This window comes from Rhinolophus sinicus, chromosome 5 (genome assembly GCF_057876585.1).
Source record: "Rhinolophus sinicus isolate RSI-liver-muscle chromosome 5, RSI-T2T, whole genome shotgun sequence".
NCBI lineage: Eukaryota > Metazoa > Chordata > Mammalia > Chiroptera > Rhinolophidae > Rhinolophus > Rhinolophus sinicus.
Window position 1 is genome coordinate 82784620 of NC_142505.1, and position 22026 is coordinate 82806645.

General features: G+C 40.1%; 3 protein-coding genes across 3 annotated transcripts; all 3 read left to right on the forward strand.

Moving 5' to 3' along the window:
- The first annotated feature begins 2023 nt into the window (after nucleotides 1-2023).
- Nucleotides 2024-5676, forward strand: LOC141567279 (protocadherin beta-17-like). Its single transcript, XM_074313668.2, has one exon. It carries the CDS (start codon nucleotides 2024-2026, stop codon nucleotides 4412-4414), a length of 2391 nt encoding a protein of 796 aa, XP_074169769.2. The 3' UTR covers nucleotides 4415-5676.
- Nucleotides 5677-9512: 3836 nt separating this feature from the next.
- On the forward strand, nucleotides 9513-15231 carry LOC141567278 (protocadherin beta-7). The gene has a single exon (XM_074313667.2). It carries the CDS (start codon nucleotides 12820-12822, stop codon nucleotides 15205-15207), a length of 2388 nt encoding a protein of 795 aa, XP_074169768.1. The 5' UTR covers nucleotides 9513-12819; the 3' UTR covers nucleotides 15208-15231.
- A 771-nt stretch (nucleotides 15232-16002) lies between these two features.
- On the forward strand, nucleotides 16003-21560 carry LOC141567277 (protocadherin beta-13-like). The gene has a single exon (XM_074313665.2). It carries the CDS (start codon nucleotides 18017-18019, stop codon nucleotides 20411-20413), a length of 2397 nt encoding a protein of 798 aa, XP_074169766.1. The 5' UTR covers nucleotides 16003-18016; the 3' UTR covers nucleotides 20414-21560.
- The last annotated feature ends 466 nt before the right edge of the window (nucleotides 21561-22026 follow it).

Sequence of the window (22026 nt, forward strand, 5' to 3'; positions counted from 1 at the left end):
ATGTGTTTGATATTATTTAATGTGCCCTTGTAAGTCTGATTTTGGGATAACTCCTACTGAAGATAAACACTAAAGATGGCTAAATGCTAAGATAGCCATTTATTTATGTTTATGTGTTTTTCAGTATAATAGTCAAAACATTAAATTGCAGTTTGTGAGCTTCTTGTAAGAATATGATGGTCTTTTTTAAACACCAGGCCAATTACAAATGTTTAATAAATATTTGCTGAAGGTTATTAACATTCCTATAATGAACTTAAAAATAATTTTCAATGGATACAGAAATGTTAATATTCTCTTTACACTATAGTACCTTTGCTAATAAGTAAAGTTATGAAATATCACTCTTTCCTTTTTCTTCTAGATAGAAAACACCCTTCTTCACTCACTCTAAACTCTACTACAGAATATAAAATGTTTGAGAGTATATTTTTATCTCCTTATCTTTGTCCAACCATTTGAAAGTTCAAAGGTATTGTTTAAAATCCAAATTATATTTTTCAAACTTCTCCTCCTAGTTTCTCAAGCTTTTATATGTGTGATACCTGCCAAGACCTAAGTAAGTTATTAGTGCCAGGTTATTAGATTATGTTAGATTTTCTCTGTGTATGTATCATTTATCTTTATTAACCATAAAATCATTTACTTTTACATTTAACTCATATTTGGTTTTGTGTTGGTTACATTTGTTGTAGTAGTTTATGAAAAAGACCTCTTCAATTCCCATCAAAGTCAAGCAATTTATATTAAAGTGACAATTCAGTAAATATTTTATTTTTATCCTTAATTAAAATGGAAATGGGCTTAACTAAATTATATTTGCCTATGTTTTGTGTCCAAATAAGTGAACTGTCATGGCTCTTTTGTCATGGATGATTACCAATTGGTTCAATGAATATAGGGAGCACTTACTGTTTTGTATTCCCAGATTTTTACCCTCTCCTCCTTGGAATAATAGCCTTCTTCGTTGAAGGAAACAGTTTGTTCTGCTATTCTCACTCCAACCACATGACTTTTGTTGGTGCAACAGTGTTTTTCAAACCCCGTCTCCATAGTCTCAGAAAATGCACACTTGGATGGCTCCCTGTCCAATGTTGATAGGTCAAAACCCTTCCCTAGAAAGTATATCTTTGTGTTCATTGACTTTATTGCCTTCTTCATGTTTGTAGAAAAACATTGCCTGGATTTGGAGCTTATATTGACTTCTAATAAAACAAATGGCCATTTCCTCTCAACTTTATTTGGCTATATGAATTTATAAAGGAAAAAAATTCCCAAAGGCTATATGTAGCCCAGAGACTGACAAGATATCACGTTTTTTTTTTTTTTCAGGAGTTACAGGCCCATTTCAATTTATTTGGGAGTGGAAACTGTATTTTAAAATTGATAACTTCTAACACAATAGAACAAATTAGTATTGTGTAATAGAATGTAAACTCCTCCAGAGCAAGAATTTTTGTGTTTAATTTACCATTTTATCTCCAAAATCTAGAAAATTTTCTGCACAGATTAATACTAAATGACTAAATGGAGCTGTCTCCAGCTGAGTTTTGTATACTAAACTTGTACCTTTATAAAGAAGACGAATATAGATATAGATAAATAGGTATTACTTTGCTCTCACAACTACTGTTAGTTACCTGGACAAGACTGCATAAAAAGTGAAGGGGAAAGGAGTTTATAACACCCTATGACCGAAAAGGCATTCCGAATGTACGTTTTCGCTGTTACATTATGAAGTGAAAACTACCCGAAGTTATAAAGCAGAACGCTTGGTGGCGCTGCAGGATAAGAGTGAAAAAAAGTCTCAGCGACTCCAAGACTCCATAAAGCTGAGCAGTCTCTGGCCGCTCGCAAAGGAAATATTTTACACAACTGGGGATAGAAGGTTTCAGAGAGGCAGCTATCCCCATGTCAGTCAGTGTTAAGAACTAATTCAAGATTATTAAACCAAGATTACAGAGTTGGCTGCAAAGCAATTATTTTGTGATTTAATACTGGATCTTTTGGACCCAGAGGAAGGATGGAGACACAGCTACAAGAAGCGCCCCAGAAAAGGCAAGTGACCGCCATTATTATTCTATTGTTATTGTGGGAGGCAGGCGGTGAGACCATTAAGTATTCTGTTCTAGAAGAGAGGGACAGTGGCTCTTTTGTGGCCAACCTAGCAAAAGATCTCGGGCTTGACTTAAGGGCGCTGGCCACGCGGGGCGCCCGGATTCTTTCCAAAGGGAACAAACAGCATTTGCTGCTGAATCAGAAGAGTGGGGATTTGCTCCTAAAGGAAAAATTGGACCGGGAAGAGTTGTGCGGTGACACGGATCCATGTATACTACATTTCCAGGTGTTACTGAAAAACCCGGTGCAGTTTATTCAAGGTGAACTACAACTCCGAGATGTAAATGACCATGCCCCAGAATTCTTGGAAAAGGAAATCCTCCTAAAGATCTCGGAAAGCAGCCATCTGGGGACTGTATTTCCTTTGAAAATAGCTCAGGATTTAGACGTGGGCAGCAACACAGTGCAGAACTACACAATTAGCACCAACTCCCATTTCCACCTTTTCACTCGTAATCACAGCAATGGCAGGAAATACCCGGAGCTGGTGTTGGACAAAGCGCTGGACCGTGAGGAGCAGCCAGAGCTCAGGTTAACCCTCACGGCGCTGGACGGCGGGTCACCGCCCAGGACTGGGACAGCCCAGGTTCTCATCATAGTCCTGGACATAAATGACAATGCCCCTGAATTTGTTCAGCTGCTCTATAAAGTGCAGGTCTCAGAAAATAGCCCTATAGACTCTCTTATCATCGCTGTTTCCGCTACAGATTTAGATGCTGGGACCTATGGAGAGCTCTCCTACTCATTTTTCCAATCCTCAAATCAAATCATTCAGGTGTTTGACATAAACGCAGTCACGGGAGAAATTCGATTAAAAAGAATGTTGGATTTTGAGGAAATTCGATCGTATTGTATGGAAATTGAGGCCTCAGACGGTGGGGGTCTTTCAGGAAAATGCACTGTAGCCATAGAAGTGATGGATGTAAATGACAACGCCCCGGAATTGACCATGTCATTACTCATCAGTGATATCCTAGAAAACACCCCTGACTCTGTGGTAGCTATTTTTGAAATTTCAGATCCAGACTCTGGGGACAATGGCAAAATGATGTGTGCTATCCAAGACCATCTCCCCTTCCTTCTGAAACTTACCGTAGAAAATTTCTACACCTTGGTAACAGAGGGAGCGCTGGACAGAGAAAGTCAGGCTGAATACAACATCACCATCACCGTCACCGACTTGGGGACCCCCAGGCTGAAAACCCAGCACAACATAACCGTGCTGGTGTCCGACGTCAACGACAACGCCCCGGCCTTCACCCAAACCTCCTACACCCTGTTCGTCCGCGAGAACAACAGCCCCGCCCTGCACATAGGCAGCGTCAGCGCCACCGACAGAGACGCGGGCGCCAACGCCCAGGTCACCTACTCGCTGCTGCCGCCGCAGGACCCGCACCTGCCCCTGGCCGCCCTGGTGTCCATCAACGCCGACAACGGGCAGCTGTTCGCGCTGAGGGCGCTGGATTACGAGGCCCTGCAGGCCTTGGAGTTCCGCGTGGGCGCCACGGACCGCGGCTCCCCTGCGCTGAGCAGCCAGGCGCTGGTGCGCGTGCTGGTGCTGGACGCCAACGACAACTCGCCCTTCGTGCTGTACCCGCTGCAGAACGGCTCTGCGCCCTGCACCGAGCTGGTGCCCAGGGCGGCCGAGCCGGGCTACCTGGTGAGCAAGGTGGTGGCGGTGGACGGAGACTCGGGCCAGAACGCCTGGCTGTCGTACCAGCTGCTCAAGGCCACGGAGCCCGGGCTGTTCGGCGTGTGGGCGCACAACGGCGAGGTGCGCACCGCGCGGCTGCTGAGCGAGCGCGACGCGGCCAAGCACAGGCTGGTGGTGCTGGTCAAGGACAATGGCGAGCCGCCGCTGTCGGCCAGCGTCACGCTGCACGTGCTGCTGGTGGACGGCTTCTCGCAGCCCTACCTGCCGCTCCCGGAAGCGGCGGCCGACCCGGCCCAGGCCGACCCGCTCACGGTCTACCTGGTCATCGCGTTGGCGTCGGTGTCGTCGCTCTTCCTGTTCTCGGTGCTGGCGTTCATCGCGGTGCGGCTGTGCAGGAGGGGTAGGGCCGCCGCATTGGGTGGCTGCTCGGTGCCCGAGGGCCACTTTCCGGGCCACCTGGTGGACGTCAGCGGTACTGGGACCTTGTCCCAGAGCTACCAGTATGAGGTGTGTCTGACGGGAGGCTCTGGGACCAACGAGTTCAAGTTCCTGAAGCCGATTCTCCCCAACTTCCCGCCCCAGGTCACTGGGAGAGAAATGGAAGAAAACCCCACCTTGCGGAATAGCTTCCCATTCAGTTAAGTATTGGATTGTTCTACTAACCCCTACTTAGTAAATTTGGAAATCTCTTTTAACTTAAATTACATGTTATTTATGGTCCCTTTCTTGATTTTTTTTACTACTGCTCCTTAAGGTGAAATTTAAAGAAATATTGTCCCCAACTCTATGGGTGAAGGGGCTGGAAGGGACACCTCGGAAAACTCTAACTCTACAAATAATTTTGGGTCAAGTAGAAATCTCATCTTGACAAGACGTGATAAATGATAATATTCACTAATATACTAGTTCCCAACCCTTTCATTCACGTAAAGAGTGTACATATTCACACATCCATAATAATTGTCATATTTATAGTTACTGCAATTTGTTGAAGTGTTTTACATTCTGAATCCCTAGTGTGTTTTTTTAAAATTGTTGTTTTGTCGGGGTTTTTTCTTACAATAGCAGAGCATGTTCATACAATAGCATGGTGTTTCTCAGGTTTTTTGAAGTAAGAATTGTAGAAGTCAGAAATGTTTTCAGATTCCTGATATTTGAGTTTCTTCATTGATATCTTGTTATGATTAAGAGAACCGTGTTTTATGATTCTCATCAGCATGAATCTAGCTATTGTAAATGATGGCTTTCAGTTTTTAAAGTAATTTTCATTTATGCAAAAATTTATTGTGACTTCATAAATTGTTGTATTCCTGTAGTGTTGTTTTGAAAACACTGTTGTCTTTCCTCAAATTAACTAATATTTTGTTTGGATATTTTCTTTTTTTTCTAAATTGATAGTATTTAATTAGACCATCTGCTATATTTTTAAAGGATTCAGTCCATGTGAAGTAGAAAGAATGTTGGTACACTTACGATTACTTTTTCATAATAAATGGCTTCAGGTATGTAAATGATGATTCTCATTCATTTAATATATAGTCACATGATTCAAACATATTCAATGACAAAAAAGAAAGCAAATTAACATCATTATTCCAGCACTCAGAAATAATTATCATTTGACTTAATGTTAAAGTCAACATCATTCTAAAATATATCTACAAATGCATATAAGAATAAGTTAATAGATGGAAACAATTTTATAAAACGAACTTATAATAAATGGCTACTTATACAATTAAAACAGCCAGATTTTGCTTGAATATAATAAAACAGAAATAATATGAAACTATGGAACTTGCTTAAGCTTAAATAATCCCCATAAGGTTAAAAACAAGATTATGATATTCGCATCACTTAACTGCCTGTTTTAAAATGAGCAAATAAACGTTTTTACATGTCTACCTTACTCTACACACCTTACTTTATACTTTTTGTTATATATATTTACCTTATCAATGTTTATAATATTTACAATATGTTTTGAAAAGGTAATTCCCATAATTTAGACATTTTGTTTTAAACTTTTAATTTGTTATACAATGCTACAAAATCTTCAATTTTATTCAAGCCTAACTGTCCAGAGGTAACAACTTTTGAAGGCTTTAACTGTTTTTTCTATGTTTACTTCCATATTTGTAAATAATATGGTTATAAAATGCTTTTTCTCAAATTTCAGTTTTAGATATTACCATTTATATCTTTTCCTAAGGGGCACGAGTACACACGCGCACATTCACACACACCCTTGCACATTTCCTGTACCCCATCCACTCTCACAGCAATATCAAAATTCTGTTTAAATAGTGTTTATATATTTATGACTATTAAGTATCACTTATACCTGAATCTCATGGTGTACTGCGATTTTGTTTCTGTACCTTAAGTTAATGATCGTATCATTTTTCCACTTTACTCTTCTATGTACATATTTTGAACTTATCCCCATATTTTTTAGTTTTATGAGTTTAATCATTGCATTATTAAACTCATAAAAAATTCTCTCAGTTCCATTATTTTTTTCTTGGAGCCATTCTGGAGCTATTCAGATTCCTGCTCAATTGTGTACTATTTGTTCTGTAGACCTATTGCATAACTGACAGTTTGGAACTTACTTTATCCATCATCCTGGGAATTTTTTTTATTTCTCTCCTTAGTTTGATTTCATCTCCTGGACTTTATGGCTTTCTTTTTTTGGTTTACTTCCTTGAGTTCCTGAAGAATATTTGGTAATAAATTTATTGAGAATTTGACATATGAAAAATTCAGATGTCATAAAATCAAATGTTGATTTGATGATTTTGTTGAGTGTGGAATTTTAAGTTAGGAATTATTTGCTGCTAATGTTTTGAAGGCATTCCTCGACTTGTCTCCCCTGCTATTTAGTCTTCTCCCACTCTTTTTTTCTTTATAGGTCCATTTATTTTAACTCTCTACTCTGCATTGTTTAGATGAGGCTTCAGGATGGAATTGAGATAAACTGTTGTACTCAAACTGGAATGAAATGCAGTCTTTACTGTCAGTCATTTATCTCAGCTTCTCCATACCTGAATCATTTATATTTTTTTCATCTCTTGGCTTGCTGTACTTCATCAGACATGGTCCGTTAAGGAGTTTATAGGTGTTGTATTTCTCACATTCTCACACACTTGAGAAGTACAATATAGCTGGGTATAAAATTCTTCAGTCAACTTTCTTTTCCTCAGATACTTGTTTACATCAATATTACATTAGTGTTTTCATCATATTTTATCTATATTCATCTATTCATCTATTAGTTGGCTAAATTTCATCCTTAAGCAATTTTTTCAATATGCATTCATGAGTGCTAATGCAATGCTTTATGAATTTTCTTTCCGGTTTACTGCATTGTTATCTTTGTAGTTGAGCAACATTTTGACTAGGTATAAAATTATTGAGCCATAATTTCTTTCCTTCAAAACCTCATAGATATTTCCATCGTATTCTGGTATTGACTGTTGATTAGGATAAGTCTGAACGCTGTTTTCTTTACCTGTATGTGTCTTGTTTTCTGTTCTTGAAATTCATTATCTTTATCAAGCTATGTCTTGATTTTGATAATTTTGTATCACTTTTTCCTGGAATTCAGCATATCTGTTTCATGCAGATATTTTTAAAGATGTCATTTATTTATTTATATAGTAAGGATATTTGGTTTTTTTAATGACTAATACTTCCAATATTTGAAGTTTGTGTGGGTCTGTTTTGCTGCATTGTGGGTCTATTATCTGCTGCATTATTTCTGACTATTTTCATCCATGTTGTCTTTCTTTGTGTGATTCATACTGTTGATTACCCTTGAAAATTTCTTTGTAAATTTTCTTTGTCCTCAAAGCCTAGCTTGCATGTTCCATCCTTCAAAATGGATTGTCATTAGTTTCAACCAGACTTCTAGAAACCCTATCAGTAGGGGACCACCACAAACCAAGTTTGTGGCCTGAGGATCTTGCAACTCAACTTATGAATATCTAAAATACAAACACAAACACACATGAGGACCAATCAGCAGGTACAATTTCCCAGGCATGGTTTCTTTTCTTTTTCTTCTGCTCTATTTAACAACAGAGAGCCTTACATATAATTTCCTGGAGTTAGGGGGAGGGGGAGGTTTAGATTTGTTGGCGCTTGCACTGTTTTTATATTGTGGATGTAGCCTTGTGAGGGTCTCTTAAAATGGGTAGGATCTGCCTATAATATGCCACACCTTTGGTTGGCCTTGAGCCTTGATTGATATTTATTTAATCCCACATAGCTTCAGATCAAAATCCAAGGGCAAATATTTCCAAACACCCTGAGGGCACAATAAGTTTTTTTGTCCTGATACACTATTTACCCCTCTAGTACAGGCATCCATCAAAAATTGGGCTATTTTCGTTATATTTTCTAGTATGTTTTTAGCTCTTCAATCTTTTTAAAGTTATTTTTTTAAAGTCTTGTGCAGACCAAAAAAAGAAGTCTTGTCCATTATTTTTTATTGTTTTCTGAATTATCTATACCATCAGTTTCAGAAATGAAAAGCTCTGCCTAATGTCTTTTTAATCTGCAAATTCAATTTTGCCATCATTTCAATGACATATTAGGCTATTTTTTCTTTGAATTCATTGAATCTAATGTTAAATCCATTAGGTACTCTGCCTAGACAAATTGGTGATCTCCCTTACTCACTAAACTATAATCTCCCCACAGAGAGGGCTCTTTTCCTATTGCACTTAGAAAAATACATATTGAAGTAAATATAGATGAATGAGTTGAATAAATTAATGAATGAATTTCAGTCTGTAATTTTATCATCTTTGCCTATCTTCTAAGGATCATGTGAAACAATCTCATTAGTAAAACCTAATTAACATCCAGAATAATAATTCAAAGGAGTCTGTAAAATCAAGTTTTAATCTTTTCAGGCCCTGAATTGTTTTAAAAGCTCATAAAAGGAAGTAAGAATGGATGACAAGTACCAATAGCACTCTGGGGAAGCATCATTGGTTCAAAGAGTCTTGTCCCAGCAATTCAATTCATTACTTTATTACTTTGGGGGTTAAGCTTTCAGTGGAAGAATTATTATTTTGGCTACAAAACACACTGCCAAGATGACAAAATAAAATCATATGCTCTGCTAATAACCAGTCAAATCAGGCAGTTTATTGGACCCTATCTGCTCCTAAGGGCTGTAGGAACTATAGGTGTGGTATGAGTGAGTATAACATGGACTACTAGTTTCACTCAAATATGTGTCCTACCTTTTTTATTACTGCTAGACCTCCAATTTTTTAACTGGTAGATATCTGGGCTGTACATTATATTTCCCAACCACTGTTGTGGCTGGAGTGGTCTTATAACTAGTTATGGCCAGTGAGATGTAAGCACAAGTGTCATAAAATACTTCATGAAAATGTCTTTTTAAAAGGAAGGCACAGCCTTTTCTTTCTCCTATTTGCTGGTCTGAATGGAAATGTAATGGCTGGATATTAGGCAGCTATCTTGGACTATAAGGTAAAGGCCATATCCTGAAGATGGTAAAGCAACACGATGGAACAAGACTGAGTCCCAGATAACATGGAGTACATTTCAGCCACTAGCCTTCTTTTATGAGCGAAAAATAAAATTCTGTTTTGTATAAGCCATTGTTATGTTTTTTTCTACAATTTCAGGCTGAAATTATATAGAACATATATATATATATATATATTCATACAGAAATTACATAGAACATAATTACAGCTGATATAGTAAGCTTTTAATAAAGTGATATTTAAAATGAGAATAAAAGAATGAATAGAGAAAATTGTGAGGCTTACATGTATATCTTAGAAATCACGGTTTATTGAGAATAGGCAAAGCAAACAACTAAAGATTTAAGAAAAATCAATCTATTATTAATATAATCAGATGAGAAAACAAGTTATTGCACCTAAGAAATAAGTACAAAAAGAGGGCTCTTGGAAAATATAAACATAAAAAATAAAAATCTCAATAGAAGGGCTTGAAAATAGAGCTAAGAAAACATCCCAGGAAATATTGCAAAAATATTTTTCCGTGGCAAACAGGGGAGAAAAAAAAAGCAGAAAAATGAAGAAATCAGAAACCATACTAGAGGCCCAACATCTAAACTGCAGGAATTCCAAAAAATAGCAGAAAAAAATGTGGATGAAGTAACTGAAGAAAATTTCTATGAACTGGAGGAAATTAGTTTCCTAGATGAAAGGGTATACCAATTGTCCTGTACAATGAATGAAAATAAGCTCAAACCAAGACACACAAGTGTTTAATTTTAAAATGCTTGGGACCATGACAAAAATATTAATACCACAACAAGAAATAAAAACACAGGTCACATATAGAAGATATAAAATCAGATTAACTTTAGACTTCTTAAGAAACACAGTAGAGAGCTAATTGACAAAATATTTTAAAATTCTGAAGAAAAATTATCTCCAACCTAAAACCCTATAATCAATCAAACTTCCAATCAAGTTTGAGAGTAGAATAAATATAATTTAATACACTCAAGGTCACAACATAATTTAACTCTCATATACCATTCTCCAGAAACTACTGAAAGACAACCATCAAAGAGAGAGTAATCTAAGAGAAAGGAAGTCTGAAGATACAGAAAAAAGAAGATGCCAAATAGAACAAAAGTGAAATGAATCTCTAGATGATGTCGAAGGATGATCTCAGGATGACAGCTGTGTCTCAAGTATAGACTAATCCAGTTTGGAGCTGTAGTAGACAGGCATTTTGAAGGATATCATCAGCAAGTCCCCTGAAATATTACCAGTTGGATGAAATGATTGGAGGATGTACTCTATTAAAGCCACAGAGTAAACAAAAAAAGAAGAAGAAATAAAATCCTAGAAATAGGAAATCCAACCAGAATAAAAGGCAAAGACAATTCCAAGAATAACAGCAAAGGAAAGTCCCAGGATGATAGTTGTGCAGCACGTGTAGAGACCTCCCACCCAATTTAAGGGATAATTGATATCTCAGGAGTTATAGGAATGACCATGTGGAAAACGGTATTGAGAGGCAATTGGACATGTGGGAAGAATAAGTGATAGATATAAAGGAAACCAAGTAAATGAAAAAGCAAGGCAATTATTAACTTCAAGAAACAAGTGAGAAAGTATTAATATGATTAGTACACAACAACGCTCCCAATGATATTGTGAATGAATGAAGGCAGGAAAGGGCCATGGAAGTGTACAAGAGTTAAAACTCAATCCAACATAATAAGGAGTCAACTGATTATGTCTAAGATTAATTAATAAAAATACAGAAGAATACAGATTAATGGCTGAAGAGATAACTAAAAGAGTTTAAAATGGCTGCCTATTGAAAAGTGAACTATGAACGTGAGGAGGGAAAGGGCAGAAAACAATTGTATTTTATTACAAGCCTCTTAATACTATTTAATTTTGAACCAAGGTCATACATTATTTTGAAAAAATGCATTTTAAAGCATCAGTAAAATAGGGATCTTGCAAATCTCCCTAGGGATATAAAGGAGGTAAGATACTAAATATTACTAATAAGAATAGATAGATAGATAGATAGATAGATGAATAATACAATGAAAACATAACAAGAAATTTGCAAATTCAGATAAAATGGTTTTAAAAATAAAATACAAATTACTTTAAAAGGAAACAAAACCTGTACAGATCAATAACCAAAAGTAAAATGGAAAGGAGTCATAGATTTACCACCAGCAAAGCCACCAAACCCAACTCGTTTAAAAGGCAAGTTGTAATTAAGCATATAGAAACAGATGATGATATCATTGTAAAAAAGTATTCTGTTGCATAAAAATAGATGGAAAGCTTCCTAACCTATTCTATGAGGCCAGGATAGTTTAATACCAAAACCATAGAAGTTAAACACACACACAGAGCAACATGGGCCAGAAAAATCCTAGAATGATGTCGACACATCAAATCCATATGTGCATTAAAAAATAATGTCATGATTAAATGTTTATATCAAGACCTTGAGAATTAAAAAGCTAAAGAATAAAAGTACAATTTCAACAGATGTCAAAAATTACTTTAAAATCTGAAAGAATAAAGAAAAAGAAGAAAACTTTCTTGATCCAAAGAAGGATCGTCTACATCAAATGGAGATCAACTATCACAGTTAAAGATGAAATACTAGGAGCACTTCTACAAAGGCAAGAATGACCTACCTGCTGGTGTTAATTTTAAGAGTATTCATTGCACACCCTTGGAGATGCTAGCCATTGAAGTTGTATGTGAACAGTAATTTAAATTATATTATTACTTAAAATGGATGAAGGGTGAAAGTGGGGGACAGAAAATGTTCTAGAAAATATCATTGGTAAAGAGTGAAGACCTTCAAACTAGGATTATTTTTAAAAAACTGAAAAAAAAAAAGGCCAGTTACTCTGCAGTATGAACAATTTTATTGTTACACAGTTAACAAATAAATTAAAGGTCTTCAACCAATATTTGTTGACTTTTTGATGAAGGCTTCATTTTCTTATATATATTCTTTATTATCAATTTTAAAAACAGGAGAACGTTTACTTACGATTTTACTCCTGGTGAAGGAAAAACTTTGTTTTTCTACGAATTCATACTATAACAGGGAAAGACGATGTAAGCACTTACTAGCATTACTGTGACCATTTGAAGAAAAAGATAGAATGAAACAGCAAAGACACTGGAGGACAAAAATCACTCCTGTTGCTGTTCCTTTACTCCGCCATCTTCTTGTTCTATTCTTGAAAACGAGAATAACATCCACAAAACGCAAGGTGGCGCTGCTGGCTAAAAAGAGAAAAACATACTTGCACAAATGATGTTGCAGATTCCAGCATTAGGAGGAAATCTGGCCAGACAAGAAAAGCAGAGGAAAGGAAGCCGTGGTAACAGGAGTTGGGGAAAAGTGGGGATCCCTCCCCAAAAGCATTGCTATTATAAGCTCATTTCTAAGGATTCGGTTGCTGCCATTTTTGAAAGCTGCTGTGGCCGAGTGAAAGTGGTTTTGAAAGACTGATTAAAGGAAGAATGGGGGCCAGAGTGGAGCGTGCGGTGCAGAAAAGGCAAGTCCTATTTCTTTGTGTATTTCTGGGAGTGTCTTGGGCTGGCGCAGAACCGCTTCGGTATTTTGTGGCAGAGGAAACCGACAGAGGCACCTTTCTGGCCAACTTAGCAAATGACCTGGGTTTGGGGGTGAGGGAACTGTCAGCCAGAGGATCCAGAATCGTTTCAGATCAGAACATACGATTTTTACTACTCAATCCGCTTACTGGTGATTTACTTTTAAATGAGAAATTAGATCGAGAGGAACTGTGCGGCCCCACAGAGCCCTGTGTGCTGCCTTTCCAGTTGTTACTGGAAAAGCCTTTTCAGATATTCCGTGCAGAACTATGGGTCAGGGACATTAATGATAATTCTCCAGTGTTTCTAGATAGAGAGATCCCCTTGGAAATTCCAGAAAGCACCACACCTGGGGCGGCATTTCTCCTAGAAAGTGCGCAGGATTCAGATGTTGGGACCAACAACCTGAGAAACTACACCATCAGCTCCAATGCCTATTTCCATATTAATGTACATCATAGTGGGGAAGGGAATATCTATCCCGAACTAATACTGGATCGAGTGCTGGATCGAGAAGTGGTGTCCGAGCTCAGTTTAACCCTCACCGCCTTGGATGGTGGTTCTCCGCCCAGATCCGGGACCGCTCTGGTACGCATACTAGTTTTGGACATAAATGATAACGTCCCTGAATTTGTACAGTCGCTCTATAAGGTGCAGGTGCCGGAGAACAGCCCTGTTGGCTCCTTGGTTGTTGCCGTGTCAGCTAGAGATTTAGATACCGGAAGTAATGGGGAAATAGTTTATGCATTTTTTTATGCAACTGAAAGAATTCTCAAAACGTTTCAAATCAATTCAACATCTGGCAATATTCAACTTAAAGCCGAATTGAACTATGAGGAAATACAAACTTACACATTAACTATTCAGGCAAAGGATGGTGGAGGGTTTTCTGGAAAATGCACCGTGGTGGTTCACGTAACAGATATCAATGATAATCCACCAGAACTGCTCATGTCATCACTTACTAGCCCAATTGCAGAAAACTCTGCCAAGACAGTCGTGGCTGTTTTTAGGATTAGAGACAAAGATTCAGGGAACAATGCAAAGATGGTGTGCTCCATCCAAGATGATCTCCCCTTCGTCCTGAAGCCATCTGTAGAGAATTTCTACACCTTGGTAACAGAGAGCCCGCTGGACAGAGAGAGCCAGGCCGAGTACAACATCACGATCACCGTCAGCGACTTGGGGACCCCCAGGCTGAAAACCCAGCACAACATAACCGTGCTGGTCTCCGACGTCAACGACAACGCCCCGGCCTTCACCCAAACCTCCTACACCCTGTTCGTCCGCGAGAACAACAGCCCCGCCCTGCACATAGGCAGCGTCAGCGCCACCGACAGAGACGCGGGCGCCAACGCCCAGGTCACCTACTCGCTGCTGCCGCCACAGGACCCGCACCTGCCCCTGGCCGCCCTGGTGTCCATCAACGCCGACAACGGGCAGCTGTTCGCCCTGAGAGCGCTGGATTACGAGGCCCTGCAGGCCTTGGAGTTCCGCGTGGGCGCCACGGACCGCGGCTCCCCTGCGCTGAGCAGCCAGGCGCTGGTGCGCGTGCTGGTGCTGGACGCCAACGACAACTCGCCCTTCGTGCTGTACCCGCTGCAGAACGGCTCTGCGCCCTGCACCGAGCTGGTGCCCAGGGCGGCCGAGCCGGGCTACCTGGTGAGCAAGGTGGTGGCGGTGGACGGAGACTCGGGCCAGAACGCCTGGCTGTCGTACCAGCTGCTCAAGGCCACGGAGCCCGGGCTGTTCGGCGTGTGGGCGCACAACGGCGAGGTGCGCACGGCGCGGCTGCTGAGCGAGCGCGACGCGGCCAAGCACAGGCTGGTGGTGCTGGTCAAGGACAATGGCGAGCCGCCGCTGTCGGCCAGCGTCACGCTGCACGTGCTGCTGGTGGACGGCTTCTCGCAGCCCTACCTGCCGCTCCCGGAAGCGGCGGCCGACCCGGCCCAGGCCGACCCGCTCACGGTCTACCTGGTCATCGCGTTGGCGTCGGTGTCGTCGCTCTTCCTGTTCTCGGTGCTGGCGTTCATCGCGGTGCGGCTGTGCAGGAGGGGCAGGGCCGCCTCGTTGGGTGGCTGCTCGGTGCCCGAGGGCCACTTTCCGGGCCACCTGGTGGATGTCAGCGGTACTGGGACCCTGTCCCAGAGCTACCAGTATGAGGTGTGTCTGAAGGGAGGTTCTGGGAGTAATGAGTTCAAGTTCCTGAAGCCTATTCTCTCGAATCTGCAGTCTCAGAGCATGGGGAGGGAAGTGGAAGAACATCCTTCATTTCAGAATGATTTGGGTTTCTAATAAAGAGTGAAAAATAAATGTGAATATTGTGTCTGTGAATGCATTCCTACGAGATTTATCCTGAGTTACCTGTAGTTGAGTGCTTTCACATTGTTTAAAGTATTCTTAAAGTCACAGAATAAATTTATTTACACAGGAAATGATCCAGTTTTAGCCCTAAGACCCCTCCACAATGCATGGAATGTGTTTCTATTTATCTCTAAGAATTATGCGTTTTGTGCAGTCTATGACATGTAAATCTTGTTTGAGATGTTGTAAATTGGTTTTCATTGTCTCTAAACTTATTGCTACTATTATCTTCTGAGTTGGTTTCAGTGTTGTAGAAGTATATCTACCCAAGTTTTAGAAGCATGGATTGTAGAATATCTTTTAAAGCTTTTTAAAAAGTACTTACCATGCATCACACATTATTTTTAACAGTTTAAATATTAGAAGTAAACCTAGGAGGGGAGTTATTTTATAAATGAGCAAATGGATGTTTACAAAGGTTCAGTAAGTTCACTAAGGTCACCAACTAACAAATAGCAGAGCTCAGCCTCTCTCTTAGATCTGTTTGATGCTGGGACCTTGCTATGATGCTATACTGTTTTCTGTCATTAGATATTACCTGGCAAGTTTGTCCCTAATTAAGGAAAAGAAATATTTTTTTCCTGTTCATATTCCTGTTCAGTATATTCAATATTTGGAAATAATATGCATATTTTTTGTTGTATTTTCTTATCAACCACTAATCCAGCTTTTCTAGATCAATTATTCAACTATTATTATTAAAGCTCTGATCTAACCAAATCTCAAGTGAAAAAAAAGGAAAGATCAATCTGTGCTTTCTTCTTGTTATGTGAACGTATGACCTTCCTTTCACAGAAAAGATTAATGAGCCTGAATAGAAATATTACATAATTTTGATTGCTTCATTAGTTTATTGTTTTCCTCACATCACAGTACTTTTCTACAGTAGTCCTAACGTGCTTTTTAAACACGTTTTCCTCCTTTAATTTGAAAGTTTATTTTTAAAGTTTCTTATTCAATATACTGCAGTGCTGAATCCAGAAAGTATAAGAAAAAGAATAGTGTTAAATATGTAATATTAAAGAGAAACAAGTTATCATTAAATTACTTAGAGATTCTGGGGAGTTAAGAAGAAGCTTTGTTTGTTATAATAATCTGTAACTGCTTTTTCTTTAACATATCCAGATAATTTTTGTGTAGCTGTATTCTGAATATATTATAAACTAATGCTGGTAAATCTTAAAATAGTACTATTACTGTGCATTAATAATGGGATATAGTCTAAGGACAAAATAAAAACCCTCCGTAATCTTAAGTTGTTCTCATAGTGTCAGGATAAAATTATCCAGTTTTTCCAACAAATCAATGACATGGAAAAAGGGAGGAAGGAATTTTACACAATTAAATAAATCAAGAGACATACCAACCAAATGTAATGTGTGATGAATATTGTTTTAAACAACCATAACAACTGTGAAAGAATTGGAGAAATTTGAATGTAGATGATATTAAATAATATTCACCTAATTTCTTAGGTATGGTATGGCACTGTAGTTCATATATGTATATATGTCATTAAAAGTTAGAGGTGTATAGAAGTATTTATGAGTGAAATTTTAGTTTGGGATGTGAAAATGGGAGATCAACAATTATGGCAAAATATTCAGAATTGTTGAAGCTAATTATGAGTATCTGGAGGGTTATCATACTATTTCCCTTAATCAAGTTTGAAATTTTTTTAAATAAAAGTATTTTTAATTGACATTATAAAAAGAGAAGTGGAGTTAAAGATTAGGACATCCTTCTAAATACAGAATCACCACTGTTGTCACAGATTATATAATACCTCTAGTAGACAAACTTTCCAGTCTTTCCTTGCTTAATCATTTGACATTATAACTTCTACCTGAGATAATTCTGTTCATGCATTCTCCTACCATGTGAATATTGGGTGTTTTTCTAAGTCATGACAATGGACTCAATTAAACTCAGCTAACTGGTGACATCAAATTACATGCCTGGTGTGTGTGTGTGTGTGTGTGTGTGTGTGTATGTATTTATAAGGTTAATCTGTCTCTGCTTCAGTTTCCTCACCTGTATGGGGAGAACTCATAGCAGCCCTATATAGTAGATACTATTATAATTATAATCTCCACCTTACAGATGAGGAAACTGAGGTAGAAATTAAATAATTTGCCCAAGGTTCATAGCTATTAATTATTCCCTTAGTTCATGGCAATAAAAGTACATGATTCTGAAACTTGTCCATTTTAGCCCAATTATTTATTTAAATTTTTTCCCCTGCATATATTCTTTCTTCTCAGGCTGATACATAAATATATATTTTTTTGCTTCAAACTCAATTAGCATTGTTAAAAGTAGAAAGTCCCTACTAATGCCATTTCTTTTGTGTGGCCCTCAGACAATTGTCTGCACTGTAAGGTCTGGCTATAGTAAAGGCAATGTTGTAACTTGTACAACACAGGCAAGAGTTACGACTATTGCATCCATTTTCATCCCAGTAAATGTAAGATCCTATGAGGACGCGTGGTGGCGCTGCAGGATAAGAAGGTACAAACCGGAACTGCAGCTACGGCTCCATTAACAGGCAAATTTTACAAGCAGAGCTTGGAAGCCCACGGGAAGCTCGGGTGCCACCGGAGGAAGACTTGGTCCTCTGAAAAGGACTACTCACCGGAATATTTCTGAGGTATCCTGTGGAATAATCACAGTCTCAAATACTGAGTTCTTTACAGCTCAGTGGAACCAGCCTCTCCAGAGGCTGTACCAAGCAAGAACAATGGAGGCCGGCTGGAAGATCATTTGCAAACAAAGGCAAGTCCTTTTTCTCTTTCTCTTCTTGGCCTTATCTCAGGCGGGCACTGAACCTAGGCGTTATTCTGTGGTGGAGGAAACTGAGGGGAGCTCGTTTGTAACCAATTTAGCAAAGGACTTGGATCTGGGCCAGAGTGAACTCTCTAGGCGGGGGGCTAGGGTAATTTCCAAAGGGAACAAACTGCATTTGCAGCTCGATCAGGAGACCGGGTATTTGTTGCTAAATGAGAAACTGGACCGAGAGGAACTGTGCGGTCACACAGAGCCCTGTGTGCTGCGTTTCCAGGTGTTGCTAGAGAATCCCTTACAGTTTTTTCAAGCTGAGCTACAAGTAATAGACATAAATGACCATGCTCCGGTGTTCGTGGAACGAGATATGTTGCTAAAAATATCAGAGAGCAGTCCTCCTGGGACTGCATTTCCTCTGAAGAACGCTCAGGATGTGGATGTAGGTCGAAATAATATTGAGAGTTATATTATCAGTCCCAACTCCTATTTTTGGGTCCTTACCCGCAAAGGCAGCGATGGCAGGAAATACCCGGAGCTGGTTCTAGACAAAGCGCTGGATCGCGAGGAGGAACCTGAGCTCAGGTTAACGCTCATCGCTCAGGATGGCGGCTCTCCACCCCGGTCTGGAACCGCTCAGGTCTACATCGAAGTCACAGATATCAACGATAATGCCCCTGAATTCGAGCAGCCTTACTATAATGTTCAGATCCCTGAGGACAGTCCCATAGGCTTCCTGATTGTCAGGGTCTCTGCGACGGATGTAGACGTAGGAGTCCACGGAGAGATTTCCTACTCACTTTTCCAGGCTTCAGAAGAGATTAGAAAAACCTTTGAGATCAACCCCATGACAGGAGATATTCGACTGAAAAAACATCTTGATTTCGAAACAATTCAGTCCTATGAGGTCAATATTGAGGCCAGAGATGCTGGAAACTTGTTCGGAAAATGCACCGTTCTGACTCGAGTTTTGGATGTGAACGACAATGCCCCAGAAGTCACTATGTCCGCACTAACCAGCCAGATCCCTGAGAACTCGCCCGAGACTGTGGTTGCAGTTTACAGTGTTTCAGATCTTGATTCGGAAGAAAATGGGAAAATAAGTTGCTCCATTCAAGACGATCTACCCTTTTTCCTGAAATCTTCCTTGGAAAACTTTTACACCCTAGTCACAGAGAGACCGCTGGATAGAGAGAGCCAGGCCGAGTACAACATCACCATCACCGTCACCGACTTGGGGACACCCAGGCTGAAAACCCAGCACAACATAACCGTGCTGGTGTCCGACGTCAACGACAACGCCCCGGCCTTCACCCAAACCTCCTACACCCTGTTCGTCCGCGAGAACAACAGCCCCGCCCTGCACATAGGCAGCGTCAGCGCCACCGACAGAGACGCGGGCGCCAACGCCCAGGTCACCTACTCGCTGCTGCCGCCACAGGACCCGCACCTGCCCCTGGCCTCCCTGGTGTCCATCAACGCCGACAACGGGCAGCTGTTCGCCCTGAGGGCGCTGGATTACGAGGCCCTGCAGGCCTTGGAGTTCCGCGTGGGCGCCACGGACCGCGGCTCCCCTGCGCTGAGCAGCCAGGCGCTGGTGCGCGTGCTGGTGCTGGACGCCAACGACAACTCGCCCTTCGTGCTGTACCCGCTGCAGAACGGCTCTGCGCCCTGCACCGAGCTGGTGCCCAGGGCGGCCGAGCCGGGCTACCTGGTGAGCAAGGTGGTGGCGGTGGACGGAGACTCGGGCCAGAACGCCTGGCTGTCGTACCAGCTGCTCAAGGCCACGGAGCCCGGGCTGTTCGGCGTGTGGGCGCACAACGGCGAGGTGCGCACGGCGCGGCTGCTGAGCGAGCGCGACGCGGCCAAGCACAGGCTGGTGGTGCTGGTCAAGGACAATGGCGAGCCGCCGCTGTCGGCCAGCGTCACGCTGCACGTGCTGCTGGTGGACGGCTTCTCGCAGCCCTACCTGCCGCTCCCGGAAGCGGCGGCCGACCCGGCCCAGGCCGACCCGCTCACGGTCTATCTGGTCATCGCGTTGGCGTCGGTGTCGTCGCTCTTCCTGTTCTCGGTGCTGGCGTTCATCGCGGTGCGGCTGTGCAGGAGGGGCAGGGCCGCCGCGTTGGGTGGCTGCTCGGTGCCCGAGGGCCACTTTCCGGGCCACCTGGTGGATGTCGGCGGTACTGGGACCCTTTCCCAGAGCTATCAGTATGAGGTTTGTCTGACCGGAGGCTTAGGGGCCAGCGAGTTCAAATTTCTGAAGCCTGTTGTGCCCAATTCTCAGGGCCATTATCCTGGGCCAGAAATAGAAGAAAATAGTAACTTTGGGAATGATTTTGGTTTCAGTATTCAGTGACAGTAATTGTTTATCATATTCCAAATAGTTAAAATTGATCATTTCAATGTGATGGTTTTTCTGGCCACCTATTAGGAATTTTTAAATTATACTAAACTTGCTTGCAAAATTTCTTATGTTAGTTTTTTGTTTTAAGGATCTCTTCATTACTATAACAAGATGAATGGTCCTTAATCTTGCCTCTAAAAAGGCTAATGAAGTCAGTATTTGTACAAATCTTTGTTCTGGAATAGCTTACAAATGTATTGGGGAAAAACAGTGAAAAGTTAATTTTGTATAGTTAATTGTATTTTCTTGAGCTTTTTAGTTTTTTATTATTAGTTTTTAAACCATTAGGTATATATAAGCAGGAATGCACTAACACTTATGCTGAAGTATGCCTAAGCAGAAAGGAAAGAGAACTGGTACAGTGAGAATTTGGCTCTTGCTTTATTTTGCTCTCGTAGCACTAATCTTTGATACTGTTTTCTCTTAAAATGTTATACCAATTGTACTTCCTTTCATCATTTTACCAGTATTCATTTTAATATAATTATTTTAATTGCTTTCCATTTAGTTTCATTGGTGTTTAAAGGAGAGGGAAAGCTATACTGTATTTATCCAGTGAAATGAAATAGCATAGTAGTGAAATTGACTTTTCCCATTTGAGAAACATTGAGTATCTCTGACAGAAAATGCAGTGGCCACCTAATATCCATTCATCTTTTCTTCTGTAGTAACAGATCCCAAATTTTACTTAGGGCATTGGTGTGTTTATTCAAAATAATACATTTTTTCAACGTCCTTGGCAGCTAGAATGGGGTATTTGACTAGGTTTTAGTCAATGACATGCATATACAAATGTTGTAGATGACTTCTAAGAAAGTTATTTAAAGAGAGAGAACTCATCTAGGAAGGAGTCCCTTTTTGTCCTTACAGAAGGACAAAACTCCTTGCTGCTTATAATGTGTACATCATGGTTGGAACACAGTTAGCGATGTTGGGCCATAAAGCAACATTGAGGATAGAAATAATGGACAAAGACAGTCAGTGTAGAATAAACTTTAAAGAGATGAGGGTCCCTCATGATTACTGAGTTACTATCTCATCCCTGGTTTACCTACTTCTGAACTTTTTTTATTTGAGAAATAAAGGAACTTCTATCTCATGTAAGCCACCATCATTTTAGTTTTATGCTACCTCCAATGGACTCTAATCCTAATGCTTTAACATTAAGATTTTTTATTAAAACATTATATAATAAATAAAATGCACAGATCTTAAGTGAACAGATCAGTTTGCTCTAACTGATCTTTTTTAAGCTTTTAATTTTTGATTTCTAATTCAGTTAAAAGTAGTGTACAGAGTACATTCATTATCTTTTTAATCCTTTTCCAGACCTTAAAGGAGTTGGCATATTATCCCCTCTTTTACACTTAAATAACTGGAGTTATGAAAGATTAAGTAACTTGCTTGCAATTGTGAGTAATAAAAGGAAAAATTTGAAATATATTCTAAATCTACTTGAATTGAGTACCCCAGTTCTTCACCTACCATGTTTCCCTGAAAATAAGACATAGCCAGACAATCAGCTCTAATGTGTCTTTTGGAGCAAAAATTAATATAAGACCTGG

Excerpts from the sequence above, each read along its gene's own strand:
- LOC141567277 (XM_074313665.2), top strand. The coding sequence starts at position 18,017 with ATGGAGGCCGGCTGGAAGATCATTTGCAAACAAAGGCAAGTCCTTTTT.
- LOC141567278 (XM_074313667.2), top strand. The coding sequence starts at position 12,820 with ATGGGGGCCAGAGTGGAGCGTGCGGTGCAGAAAAGGCAAGTCCTATTT.
- LOC141567279 (XM_074313668.2), top strand. The coding sequence starts at position 2,024 with ATGGAGACACAGCTACAAGAAGCGCCCCAGAAAAGGCAAGTGACCGCC.